Raw genomic sequence first — 13,876 nt, 5'->3', positions numbered from 1 at the left:
TGGTCCAGCTAATTTTCAGACACGAATTAGCTATGAGCGGAGGAATATATGCCAAAAGGTCTTCATGCGAAGGTTCCCTTTAATCTGTCACCACTTTTTAATTACAAGTTTACTGAGGCACCATGAATAATGGAAAAGATGGACTATAAAGCAAACCGAGAAAATTAAAGAGATAGTGTACACCAAAATTGTGCGCAAAAAAAGACGAAACCATTCTGTTCATGTTTGATCAACCCTGTGTTGACTAAAACCATGATTTTCCTCAATACAAAGTAACTTTTGTGTAGTTGATTCCTCTTTGTCTGTAGTTTTCAATTATATATTTAATCCTCATGTGCTGATGGGGAGGTTTTCATCCACTCTGGGGTGATTTTAAGTCTTAATTTGGCTATAAGATTTTTTGTGTTTCAGCTAACAGAATGGTTTTTGGTGACAAATCTTGTTTTGACACATATTTTGAGAAAATGCTTTTGATGTAAAGATTTAAAAAAAAAAACCTGAACATTACACTGGGCAAATTTATACCCTTTTTTATGTTCGGAATGAAAACATCCACTGAATTAAACTGCTGTGGAAATGCATCAGAAAAATACTTTTTCAATTTTATTTTTGCATGAATTGTTAATCAATCTCAGTTTTGATCAAAAGTACTAAATTTCTCCAAAAATTACATAATTTTAAGACTTTAATTGCCAAATTCATAAAAAATGTTACTGATTTGTTGAAGAAAAAACAGACAAGATAATGTATTTGCAGTATAAAAGTAATTGTGGATTGGATTTTTTTTTTTTTACCTTTTATCACAGTCTTGGACAAATAAAACAACATTGTCTTTGATGCATTATTTTTGCAAAAATTTTCTCTCTAATTTACGGTTGCTGGCTGTTTTTGTCCCATTGACTTCAATTATAACCACATTTCTTTTTATTACAAAACCATGACATCATATAATCATGCGTTTTTTGATTGTTGGTGGTTTCCCTGTTGTAAAACCTGCAATTTTTACTGATCATCAGTTTGCACCATCACCCTTTCAGATATAGGCCTTAAAAAAAAGCTTAGTTTCTGGATTTTATATGGAGTATAACAGCATATTAAAGTGTGTGTATGTGTGTCTGTGAGCGTGAGAGAATGTGAGTGCCACCTTTGCGCACTTACCTTAATGTGTTTAAAATATGTAAATCAAAAAAATCTAAATATTATAAAATGTTTCTCAGCTCTCAGAACTACATGGAGTGAATAAAAACAAAAACTGTGTATTTATGCACCATTAAATATGTTTATAATGGAAGTCAATGGGGCAAAACAGTCACCAACAGTAAATTAGGGAGAAAAAATTAAAATCTAACAATGCATTAAAGCCAATGTTGTTACTAATCCTTCACATTTCCAAGACTGTGATAAAAGCTAAAAACAAATCCAGTCCACAATAACTTTTTATATTAAAAATACATAATTTTGTGCTTTTTGCACCAAATAAGTGACATAATTTGTGAACTTGGCAATTAAAGAGTTAAAATCCTGTAGTTTTTTAAAACATTTAGTAGTTTTGTTAAGGACTGAGGTTGATTAACATATTTATTAAAAAAAAAAAAAAAAATATATATATATATATATATATATATATATATATATATATATATATATATATATATATATATATATATATATACGATGCATTTTTACAGCAGTTTAACTCAGTGGATGTTTTCATCCTGAACATAACGGGCAGTACATTTGCACAGTGCACATGGGTTAAAGGTCAGTAACTAAGTTACTTTCTCATGTGGACAAATTCATGTCATACATGCACCAAACTTAAGAGGTTTATCAATCTATATTATGAGTTTGTTTTATATTTAGACTATATTTAGCCTTTGAATGATTTCATACTTTTAATTCCTAAACAAAAAAAAAAAAAAAATTTTTCTTTACTGCTGATAAAACGTTCATATTTATGAAGTTAAAAAAAGAAAGATATCCAAAATTCCCAGAGTAAAAACCTTTAATGTGCCAACAAAAAGAAACACATTTTTAAAATCAATTTTTATCCCGTATTCAGGTTTCTGTTTGCAATATGTACATCTGGAAATCTAATATCATTTTAAAAGCACATCAAACACAAGAGTCGTTGACCCCTGTACAAATATGCACTAGAATATACGTTTAAAAAGCGTAAAAAGTTCATATTCACTATGCAATGAGAGGAAACTTCAACACTTGAATAAATGATTCAATCCTAATTCAATTATAGGTCACACTTTATTTTGATGATCTGTTTGTTGAATGTAAGCTACATTGCTTCTACATGCCAAGTAATTCTCATTAGACTTTAAATAGACTGTTAGGTTGGGGACAGGGGTAGTGTAAGTTGACCTGTACTTGCAAAGTTTAAACGTCTGTTGAAGGAGCAGTATCAGCAGATATTAAGCAGACAGTCCACTTATACATCAAATTAAAGTGTTACCCAATTGTATAATTAATAATACACCAACAATACTAACATAATCATTTTGGAGGGTATAGAAAAGTCAGTTATTTTATTTATTTTACCTGGAACGTCTTGCCTTAAAACAACATACTTTTTTTTCTTTTTTTACAACAAAGTCCCTCATCGAAGGGTGCAAACAACTCACTCCAGCCAACACTGTTCAGTTCGAATTAGATCTGATCTGGTGACTGGCTGATTGATCAAGGCAGAGGGGGAAGCTACATTGTCACTTCCAATATTCACCAAACGGGTCCGGGTGACGTCTCAGTGCCATGGCATTTCAAACAATGGAGTGTGTGTTTGCATTGGGGGGGTTTGTATGGAAGCAGGTCGCAAGCGTGGCTCGCTCGAGAATGAATCACATTGGACCCCCACCGCCCCACAGTCACCAATCCACCTGCTACAGTTGGTGGACGCCTTCCTCCAGATGCACTGCGTTCACTAAAATAACCCTCAGAACGCGTTTAGACACCCAATCCAATCTGTCGGCAGGATTGCGCACACACAAACTCCCCCCGCATCATGCATGGACAAGTAACCATGATACAAACTCAAGCGTATTCTCACGGGTACCCCCACAGAAGGCATTTACAGGCCACAATTAGAGGTAAAATAACCAATACGGGGCATATTCGTAAGGCACAGTGGATGGATTTTAAATGAGAAAACACACTCGGATGCCTCAGAGCAAAAGCAAACACTCTAGCATGTACGCGCCCTCACAACAAACAATTTGTCTGATATTGCTCAAAGTGGGAAGGCTTGCTGCGAATGTGCTGTAAACAGGCAGAGCTGAGACCTGACTTGTCATATAACAGCTCCAGAAATCGATAGAGGCCCACTCGCCCCTCTAATCCCCCCACACACACACGCGCGTGGAGCGAGCAGTGGGCGGCTGGACACAGACCACAGCTTCGGGGAGAGGGAGTGGGAGAGAGAGAGAGAGAGAGTAAGAGAAAGAGAGAGATCGACATGAGGGCTGCTGGGTTGGAGAAGGAAGGCGAGAGGAAGCAAGGTGGAGGTTGGCAGGATGTGCATGGGATTTCAGCCGAACCTGTCAGAGACACTCTGAGGCTGATGGGAAGAGAGGGACCACAGGAGCAGATTTGAATATATAAATCTTTGAAACACAAAGTGTGTCTGAGGAAAATCAAAGCGTATGTGCTATGAAAAGTCAGAAAAGAGCAAAGGCTTTGGCTCTTTCGTGATCATTCGTTGCCGTCTCTTGCGTTCCAACTCCCACAACGCCATGTCACAGCTTCCGGACGTCAATACTGCGTGTAAAGGAGATTCAGCTAGATGAGTTGTATCTAAATTATTATCGATTGATCTCAGTGGTGCGCAGATTTGCCGGAGGAAAAAATCTTAAGGCACTCCTGCCCTCGAGGGCCAGGGTCAAGTAAGCCAGTTCTGTGGATTGTCAAACCATGACAGAATTCCAATTGCACAATTTTGATATTCATGTCTAATACCGGCCTTCGATTGCGCTTACTGAGGTTTCTCCTTAAGAATAAGCGATCCCTTGTTGCCTTCTTAATGATGTTCACAAAGTGTCAAATTTTCTAACTCGATAAAAGACGAGATTGTGAAGAGATTTACAATTGGAATTGGAAGAAACAGCAAAAAAGTGACAGTAGCTATGTTTCCATCTAAAGACTGGAATTACTCATGCGCAAAACTGGGCCATTGCATAAAACATCTGCGAATAGAGCTAAGGCTGCATCTGAAATCGCCTACTACTGAGTAGGTACTGCATTTAAATTTAAATGTACTACTCAGCCGTTAGAAAAGTATGTTGTATATTGTATGAATGTGAGCAGTATGAATGAAACTCGAACGTACTACATCCGCCATTTTGTCATGATCACATGATTGACCCACATCAGTTGCGTCGCTTCACTTCCATTCTTGAATTCCCTAACGGTGCCTCATGGGATAGCGTAGCATCTATCAGATGTGCACTTCAGAATCTTGCCAGAAGCAGTAAGTCACAGATGTCAAAGCCATTTCCTGGAGGGCCGGAGCTCTGCAGAGTTTAGTTCCACCCCTAATTAAACACACCTGATTAAACTGATTGAGTCCTTCAGGCTTGTTTGAAACCTACAGGTACGTGTGTTGGAGTGGGGTTGGAACTAAACTGTGCATGGCTGTGGCCCTCCAGGACCTGGCTTTGACACCTGTGTAGTAAATCATTCGGGTACTTCTCACATACTGTTTTTCAAATTCTAAGAATTCAGACATACTACTTGGCTGTTTTTAGTGTAGTATATAGTATTGAAGTTTGCGATTTCGGATGCAGCCAATGTTTCTATAAAATGCAATGATTGTGCGGTGGCTTTAATAGCTTTTATAGACAGTTCTGGGAGGTAATAATACCAACACACACTTTGATGATGGAATGTGGATTAGCGATTTTAATGACTGAAGTCAAATGAATAACATTTTAGATGTATTTTTTTATCATTATTTTTAAGCATTTTTAACCTTCAATGGATAGAAGAGTGTAGATTAGGGGTGACCAACTTTCTTCCTGAAGATCTACCTTCCTGTACATTTCAATTGCTACCCGTATCAAACACACCTGTCTGTAATTTTCAAGTGCTGTTCAGGTTCAGGGGCAGTGTGGTGGCGCAGTGGGTAGCGCTGTCACCTCACAGCAAGGTTCGAGTCCCGGCTGGGTCAGTTGGCATTTCTGTGTTGAGTTTGCATGTTCTTCTTGTGTTGGCATGGGTTTCTTCCGGGTGCTTCGGTTTTCCCCACAGTCCAAAGACATGCGCTATATGTGAGATAGGGGAAGGATTGGCAAAGGACCTCGAGCCAGGGATCAAACCCGGGTCACCATGAGCACCTTGGTGCTACATGTCGGCACATTAACCACTAAGCTATTGGTGCCAACAACATTTTAGATATTTTACAATGTGTTCGGTCAGCTAGTTTGTGATGTAAATCTACATTTTCGAATCTATTATGCATTTTTATGCGATATTTCTAAATGAGCATAAAAATATGTGGATGGAAACATGATTAGTGCCATAAAATGACCGAAGTAATGTAACTAATCTTTAATCTCATGATTTTCAACAAGTCTTCAGAAAGCTTGGTTTTCTCACTCACACCTGCTTAAAAGCCTCTAGTAGTCTTTAACATCTTGATTAGTTGGATCAGCTGTGTTTGATTAGGATTAGAGCAAAACTGTACAGAGCTGCAGCCCTCCAGGAATCGAGTTTGAGACCATTGATCTAAATGTTGCAGAAGAAATACAAAGTTTTCACACCAGGCAATCTTTAAACTTAGGTTGCTGTTCTTCACTGACAGCTGAGCGTTAGTGTGCTCTTCTGCTGCCGTTGTAGCTCATCTGCTTCAAGTGGTCAGAGATTTTCTTCAGCAGACCTTCAGCAGTTTTAATCTTAAGATGAGAGTTTGTTTGAGATAATTTTGTCTTTTTGTCAATCTGGACCAGGCTGATCAATTTTCACAGAAATTCTGCTCTCTGGACATTTTACTGGATAGTTTCTGTCCATTCTCTGCAAACCCTTAAGATGGTTGTACTGTAAGTGAAAATGGCAGCAGATGCACAATTGCTAAAATACTCTGACTAGCCCGTCTGGCACCAACAACCATGAAATTTTGAATGTAACTTAAATCACATTTCTTCCCCATTCTGAAGCTTGGTTTAAACTTCAGCAGATTACCGTGACCACGTATACAAACCCATTTGTCAAACCACCTATAGGTGACACATTCTCTCCTCTCCGTCTGCACCAGACACTTTCTTATCAACACTCCATGTCTCTGGAAAAATATTAATGCAGTTTGTTGTGTGCTTTACACATGTAAGTGGGCTTGACAAACCACTTGTAGGTGACACTAATTTCCTCTCCATATGCACCAGACACCTTCTTTTAAGCAAAAAAAAAATCATACATTGTTACAGCATTCATATTCTGCAATACTCTGATGATTTGAAGTGCTTCTTTGCCCTCACTCGTAAGTCACTTTGGATGAAAGCATCTGCTAAATGAGTACATGGAATTGCTTGTTGTTGCTTTTGGATTGGCTGATTAGGTGTTTGGATTATCAAGCATTTCAACCTCAAAAAATGCCTCGCGATATACATCTTTAAAAACTAATCATTTACTGTCCGATTATAGTATGGTTTTAGTTTTGGATTATGAAAATTCAAGACTAAACATTTACATTTAAGAAAACTGGAGATCAAACGTTAAACTTCTGAATGCTTAAAACAAAACAGAAGGTTTGGTTTCTGTTGATTCTGAGCATGTATTACATTGATTAGAGATAAATGAGGAGTGGCATTGAAGCATTACCTCAGAGTCTTAGAGCCGTGCGGATCCATAATTCACTACGCATGTGTATGTACTCATGCATTGGTATTCACGTTTATGCTCACTTCAGTGCACGAGAGGCAGGGAACACGGAGAGCTACAGGTGCAGGAAACCACAGTAAGAGCCTGAAACAAAGAAGAGATAAATCAACATGTGTAAATGGACAATTCCTCTGTGCTACTTCTTAATGTATAAAGACTTTGAGTTTTAACAGGTTTTAACAAATTAATTTGTCATCACATCAACAAATTAACACCGTTTACTTTCATAATACAGGTAATTGTATTCAAAATAACCCATGATCTTATTACATACATACATACATACATTTTTGTATATTTAATTTATTCGTTTTGGGTGAAAAAACTGCCATGCCTACAGACCCATGTAAGTAGGACTGCATATCATTTCAGCATCAATATCGCAATGTGTGCTTCTGCAATAGACACAACTCAGTATCTGCAATGTTGAATAATAGTTGAGTGAAGCACAGTTGAGAACATTTGTGATTTGTGATAAGTTTAATCCCAAAAGAGTGAAAGTTTATCATTTACACTTGTATTTTTAGACCTGTGACTGTGCAGCATTTTAAGAGAGTTTGTGCACAAGAAGTGATAATGTTTATAGCTTTAACAAAGATTAATTGTGTTCAATTATCTATTCAATTAAATGTTTTTCCACATTTGTTTATCTTATTTCTGTATCATTTGACTCTCTGGAAAAACTATTTTATTTATACTGTATCAATTGTACAGTACTTTTGTTCAGTTGTATGTATTTTTTTTATGTAATTTGTAATATTTCATTCACATTCGCTACTCTGAAAGTACCCCAATTAACCTAAAATAAGGATTTATTTCCATTTAGAGCTAATCCAGTAAATCAGCGAAACAATTTTCATATAACAATACACAACCTGATAAAAGTCTTTTCACCAAGTTTTAAGAACAACAAATAATAAGTTGACTTCAAGTTGGTCATTTGGTGTCAGAAGTGGCTTATATGAAAGGCAAAGGCCTCTAGATTACACTTGTTTTACCACATAAAAAAATATGATCATGCCTTGATTTTTTATTATTTAATTACGACAGTAAGGTCTGACTTTGCTAAGACAAAAGTCTTGTCACTTAACAGAAATAATGTACAGTATACAATATAAAGTCATAGTGCAGTGGAAAAATAATTAATATTGCGTTTGACTCCTATGAGCTTGGATGACTGCATTCATACATCTCTGCAGTGACTCTTTTAATAAAGAGTCTTTTTTTTTAATAAAGTCATCGGGATTTGCAACGAAAGCATTCTTGCAGGACTCCCAGAGTTCATCAAGACTCTTTGGAGTCATCTCCAAAGCCTCCTGCTTTATCTTACCCCAGACATGCTCAATAATGTTCATAACTGTTGACTGGGCTGGCCCATCCTGGAGCACCTTTACCTTCTTTGCTTTCAGGAACTTTGATGTGGAGACTCAGAAGGAGCGCTATCCTGAAGTCAAGTTATTGTTTGTTGATCTTACAAGTGGGATCGTTGACAAGACTTTTGTCAGGGAGTGTACAGTATAGTTATCCCATACAAAACAAATATTGCAATTATGTTTGCAATATCGTGCAACCCTACATGTAAGTCATCTTAGCTTCATACAGTTAACAGGTGATTAACATGATGCCAGAAAATAACACATGAGTTGTGGGCACCTAAAATTCCTTGGGGCAAGACGTTCTTTAATATGTCCTATGAAATGTCCTATACTATATTTTAATCTGGGGTCACCAGAGCAGAATGAACTGCCAACTTATCCAGCACATGTTTTACGCAGCGAATGCCTTCCAGCTGCAACACTGGGAAACACTCATTCACACACATACACTACAGACAATTAAGCTTACCCGATTCACCTATACCACATGTCTATGGACTGTGAGCGAAACCGGAGCATACGGAGGTAACCCACACCAACACGGGGAGAATATGCAAACTCCACACAGAAATGCCAGCTGACCCAGCCAAGGCTTAAACCCGCGCCCTTCTTGCTGTGAGATGACATTACAACCCACTGCGCCACCCAGAAACATATCATTAAGTTATAAAAGACATTGAAAAATAATTAACAAAAAATGAAATGCTCTTTTTTTCTTCCGAGCAAAATTCTACTACTTTGCATTTATTTTACCAGCCAAGTTAAATCCTCCTCCCCTTCCTCACACGCTCTCCATCAGCTTTCTCATTGGAATTCTACACACCCTTTGTCTGTCTTATTAGGAACATCTCTTTGGTGCAATTAGTTGTGCCCATTTCTCTTTCTCTTTTGCACCGCAAAGCAGCGGAGCCGCTCACTCCGTTAAGCAGCCTTTAGCTTCCATCACGTCTCACAAAGCAGAGTCTCTCACTCCCTTTCTGTTACCGCTTTTATCAACAGGCTGTTTCCTCCGTTAACCGTAACAAGAGTGAAGGCAGATTAAAGAAGAGCGAAAGAGAGAGAGAGAGGGAAAAAAGGGGGGTTTAGGGGGAGACGCTCGACTGGTTGGCTGACAAACAGAGGGTCCCTCTAGAGTGCAGGCAGAGGAAGAAGGAGAGTAAAAAGAAGAGGAGAGTTTGATGTGGGGAGCCGAGCTCAATCTCCCCCTTATCCTCACCCCCCCTCTCATTTCAGCAGAAAATCTATGCTCGCTCTCTTAGTATTCCAGCCGTCTTCCTCTGAAGCCTCTATAGGCTCGGTCAGACAACTGGGCTGCTGTTGAGGCCTGGGCCAAGCGGGAGAGCAGCGGGGCGGTGGGCTTTTTGCTGGGGAGAGGGGAAAGGGAGGGGAGTGTTTGCTCGAGGCTGTCAGAAGTGACAGGAGGCCAAGCGACTTAAAACCTCACCGGGGACTTCAGCTGGACAAGCCCTGTCTCCTCTTCTGCTTCTTGCTGCTTTTTTCCTCGTATCATCGTTTTCTCTTGCTTTATGTCTGTGAATTTGAGCCTTGTCACCGATTATTACACTTTTTGGTCCAACCTTGATAAGCAGTTCATATATTTTCAGAATAATTGATTTTCACTTTTGAACAAATTATATTTATTTATATATATATTTTTTATGTTTTAAGGGCAGTTCATACCATAAGATCATCATAACAATAACTATCAAAGTCCACACCAATGTACAATATGGTGCTGTTTGTTATAAATATATGGCAGTTTTGCTGTCTGTTGCTGTCTATTTAAATGTTAAAGCTTTTAAAACTGAGTGCACTGTAAAAATGCTGGGTTCCACACAATCCTTTTATGTTGTCCCTAAACAAATCGATGTGTCTCTGGCTGTAGTTTATTATAGTTGTGGTGTGAACTCTAACATTCTTTTAACTGAAGAGTTGAACTGAATTTTGAACTTTGTTTGACAGATTTTAGACAAGCTGTACAAAAAGTATCCCATACACTTTGAAATAAAAACTGTTGAGGATAAAAACACAATAAAGCCTTTGGCCTATTTCCATTGCGGTCCTCGCTGTTAAATTAAACAAAGTATGGCTTCAAAATAGCCATGATGCATAAAACAAACAGTACCTCCACATTTTAAAACAGAAAGAATTCACAAATACATTGCTTCATTCATTCATTTTTCTTTTAGGCTTAGTCCCTCTATTAATCAGGGGTCGCCACAGCGGAATGAACCTTCAACTTATCCAGCATATGTTCTACGCAGCTCATTGCCTTCCAGCTGCAACCCTATTCACACTCAAGTAACATATAAAATAATACATCCTCGTCCACCATGCAAACTAGTTATCCTCATCAAACAACCATCTTTTGATAGCTTTTTTGAACCTCCTTAAGTCTTTTATTTTCTTGATCGGTTTTGGTAATTTGTTCCACATGATTGCACTTGTACATAAAAACATATTTTCCACACTAGACTTAAATTTAAATAAACTAATATTAATATTAATATTAATATTAATATTAAAATCCCAACCGCTAGTACTGTATGAGTGTTGTTGCCTCACCATTTGAAAATAGTTCACCAAATAACTAGGAACTACATTATTAAACATTTTTCTTACCATTCCCAGTTTTAAAAAACATACTATATTACTATCAGTTAACATGCCTAATTCTTTAAAAAACTCTATTTGCAAATGTGCTCCAGGATGAATTTTTTAAATTATTCGTACTAATTTATTTTGTGCCTTTTGCAATTTTTCCTTCATACTCTGTGAGCAGCTACTGTACCAAAATGAGATAACATAATCAAAATGGGGTTGAATCAAAGCTCCTGCCAATAATTTTAAACAACGAACATCCAACAGATCAGCTTGCCTTGCTAGGAACCTAATTTTTCCGCATATCTTTATGAAAACCTTTCTAGCCATAACATCTCCAGATAATTTATCATCTATTAAACATCCCAAATAATTCACATTTTTCGACTCAATTTTCCAATCATTAATTCTAACTACAAAACTGTCATCAACCACCATCTACAGCTCTCCGTATTTTATCAGTCATATGTAATATGCATGTCTCGGTGGAATGTAATGCTCTACCTGACTGAAAACTAGTGGTGGTTTGACTAGAGCACCCGTGTCTGTTTGACGTTTCATACAGAAAGGTAAAAAAGAAAGTGGAGGAGAAATTGATAATTCCCTTCAAACCCAGGTGAGAAAATATGTACATTTTCTACCTCATTAAAGGCTTCTTTCTCGTTATGTCGTAATATCTGTTAAATCTTATAAATAAATGTGTGTCATTCTCCCTCTCTTCTCAGATGGCACCTGTCAAATCGAAGGTTACCATGGAAGGTAACCCACGGGCCCTAGTTTGGGCATCTCTGATCTTAAGTAACTTCTTCACAGCAGTTACCAATATGAGACCAAAAATTACCAGTAGACTGTAGCAATTTCTTTTACATTTGATAACCAATACAACTCCATATACCCATAGCAAAGTCAATTCTACAAAGTTTTTTTTTTTTGGACATTGACAAAAGATTAATTGGATTGACTTTTTCTTTAAAGGTGAGTGGTTGCAAACAACTTATGGGCTTTAAACATACAAATTAAGTTAAGCAACCAATTACCTTTAAAAAAAATTGTAAATCCAATGAATTATTTTTTAAATTTGCCATTTTCAAACATTTTTTGCTGCTTGTTCAAACTACGTATTTAAAATGAGCTTGAGTCTTGATTTTTTTTTTTTTTTTTTGGGACAACTTAATTGTTTTTCTGTTCAATTTGCTTAAACTTGTTATTTTAATTTAATTAATTTGTGTTGGGACAACATGAATGAATTGTGGGAAACCTGCATTTGTTTGCTATAGTGTTGATAAAGAGGTATATTTATGCTCAGTGATGTAAAGTAACATATCACAAATACTCAAATAACTGTAATTGAGTTTTTCTCAGAAATTATAATTTACTAAGTAGTTTAAAAAAATGTGTACTTTTACTTTTCCTTGAGCGCATTTTTACTGCTGTATTAATACTTTTATTCCACTACTTTCCTTCAACCTGCAGTCACTACTTTACACACTGCTTTTTTTGTCTGGGGATTAGAAAAATCAGTTCTGTGATTCCTGTCCAATCAAATCACATCATACTGAACTACCTCAAGACATGTGCAATTTAAACAGATATTTACTGTATGATGACCGAAATGGCCTTAAACACTTAGCAAGCACAAGTGGTCAACATGGCGTCAGATTAACGTTGTACCCAAACGTCGTGGGGGCATCGAGCTGACATCAGAACCCAACGTCAGGCCGACATCAATGTCCAACATCAAACCTAAAATCAATGATCTATTGATGTTACAGCTTGATGCTGTGTAGACGTTATCACTATGATGTCTATCTTATGTTGGATTTTGGTTGCCAAACCTGACAAATGAATGTCAGTATTTGAAGTCAATATGACGTCGGTTCAAGATGTTGGCTCGATGTTGGATTTTGGTCGCTTTCTAACACAACCTAAAATCAACTAAACATCAACATCATCTGACGTCGTTATTGGACATCAAAATAGACGCTGGCTAGATATTGAATTTTGGTCACCTGATATCACAACCTAAATCTAACCTAATATTAACGTCTTACGATGTTGTGTGCCTGCTGGGCAATAACAAAACGCAGTACAGAATGTTACGTTTACACACATCCACAAATTACATATAAATGCATCAGATTTTTAATACTTTTTAAATACTATTTTAAAAACTCACCACTCATTACTCTTGAGTACTTTTAAAAGATTTACATTTTACTCAAACTTTGAGTAATATTTACAACAGATACTTTTACTCTACTTGCACTACATTTAAGGCAAGTAATGGTACTTTTACTTAGTTATAATTTTCAGTACTCTTTCCACCACTGCTTATGCCTTACTGTTGGTGCTGTTGATGTACATAGTTCTTCAGGTTGACATCTAGAGCAGTCACAAAAATGCAGCTCACAAGCTTTTCCATCAGCAAACGTTTGTATATTCCACACCGCACCAAAAGCCACTTCACTTTAACAACTCACAATGCATCGATTCCAGGCATACGGTCCCACAGCTCATCCCCAAACTCTCGGCCACCCCCAAATTCCCTCTTCTCCCTGTCACCTTGAGCCTCGCCGTCATGCTTCTGTGATCGCTCTAAAGGTCAGCGCGTGTAGCCACTGTCATTACCTGTCACTCTCACTCCCTCCCTCGTTCTCTCGCTCCTCTGTCATGCATTTCATTCCTAAGCTCTGGAAGACAGATCAAAGTGCCATCCTTAGTTGGGCTTTGAAGGTTACAAGCGGATAGGGGTGATCTCACAGCAGAGTCGCATGAGAGACAGGGAAACACTGGATGGAACAGGAGGTGGCTAAATGTTCTGGTGTAAGTGACAGTCATTCTGTGGCTCCGAATTAACGTGGATATCCATCAGCGTGTCACTTAACATTAGGCTCCTATTTGCATCCAGGACACTATTTTAGGGTGAGCTGACAGGTTAGTGACAGTAGGAGAACCAGCTGGAGCTCAGCAGCGGCAGGGAAGATGTACATGTGCTTTAATATCTCTATAACAAGCATTCG

General features: G+C 37.6%; 2 protein-coding genes across 6 annotated transcripts in view; one reads left to right on the top strand and one right to left on the bottom strand.

Annotated features, from left to right (window-relative positions):
• Positions 1-13,876, bottom strand: part of LOC147831317 (uncharacterized) — a 76,652-nt gene that overhangs the window by 5,106 nt on the left and 57,670 nt on the right. For 3 of the 4 annotated variants that reach the window (XM_087307303.1, XM_087307304.1, XM_087307305.1), the window contains exon 5: positions 6,605-6,963. In XM_087307303.1, the coding sequence (XP_087163429.1) occupies positions 6,904-6,963 (60 nt within the window). In that variant the 3' untranslated portion in view covers positions 6,605-6,903. Of the gene's footprint in view, positions 1-6,604; positions 6,964-13,876 lie in introns of those variants that run through there. The other variant, XR_015523690.1, reaches the window with a different exon arrangement.
• The window catches only part of tmem107l (transmembrane protein 107 like), a 44,249-nt gene that overhangs the window by 19,293 nt on the left and 11,080 nt on the right, over positions 1-13,876 (top strand). The gene's annotated exons all lie outside the window — the stretch shown is intronic.

The sequence above is a fragment of the Danio rerio genome, chromosome 23, assembly GCF_052040795.2.
Source record: "Danio rerio strain M-AB ecotype USA chromosome 23, GRCz13ab, whole genome shotgun sequence".
In the NCBI taxonomy this organism is placed as follows: domain Eukaryota; kingdom Metazoa; phylum Chordata; class Actinopteri; order Cypriniformes; family Danionidae; genus Danio; species Danio rerio.
This window is presented reverse-complemented; position numbering and strand designations above follow the sequence as displayed.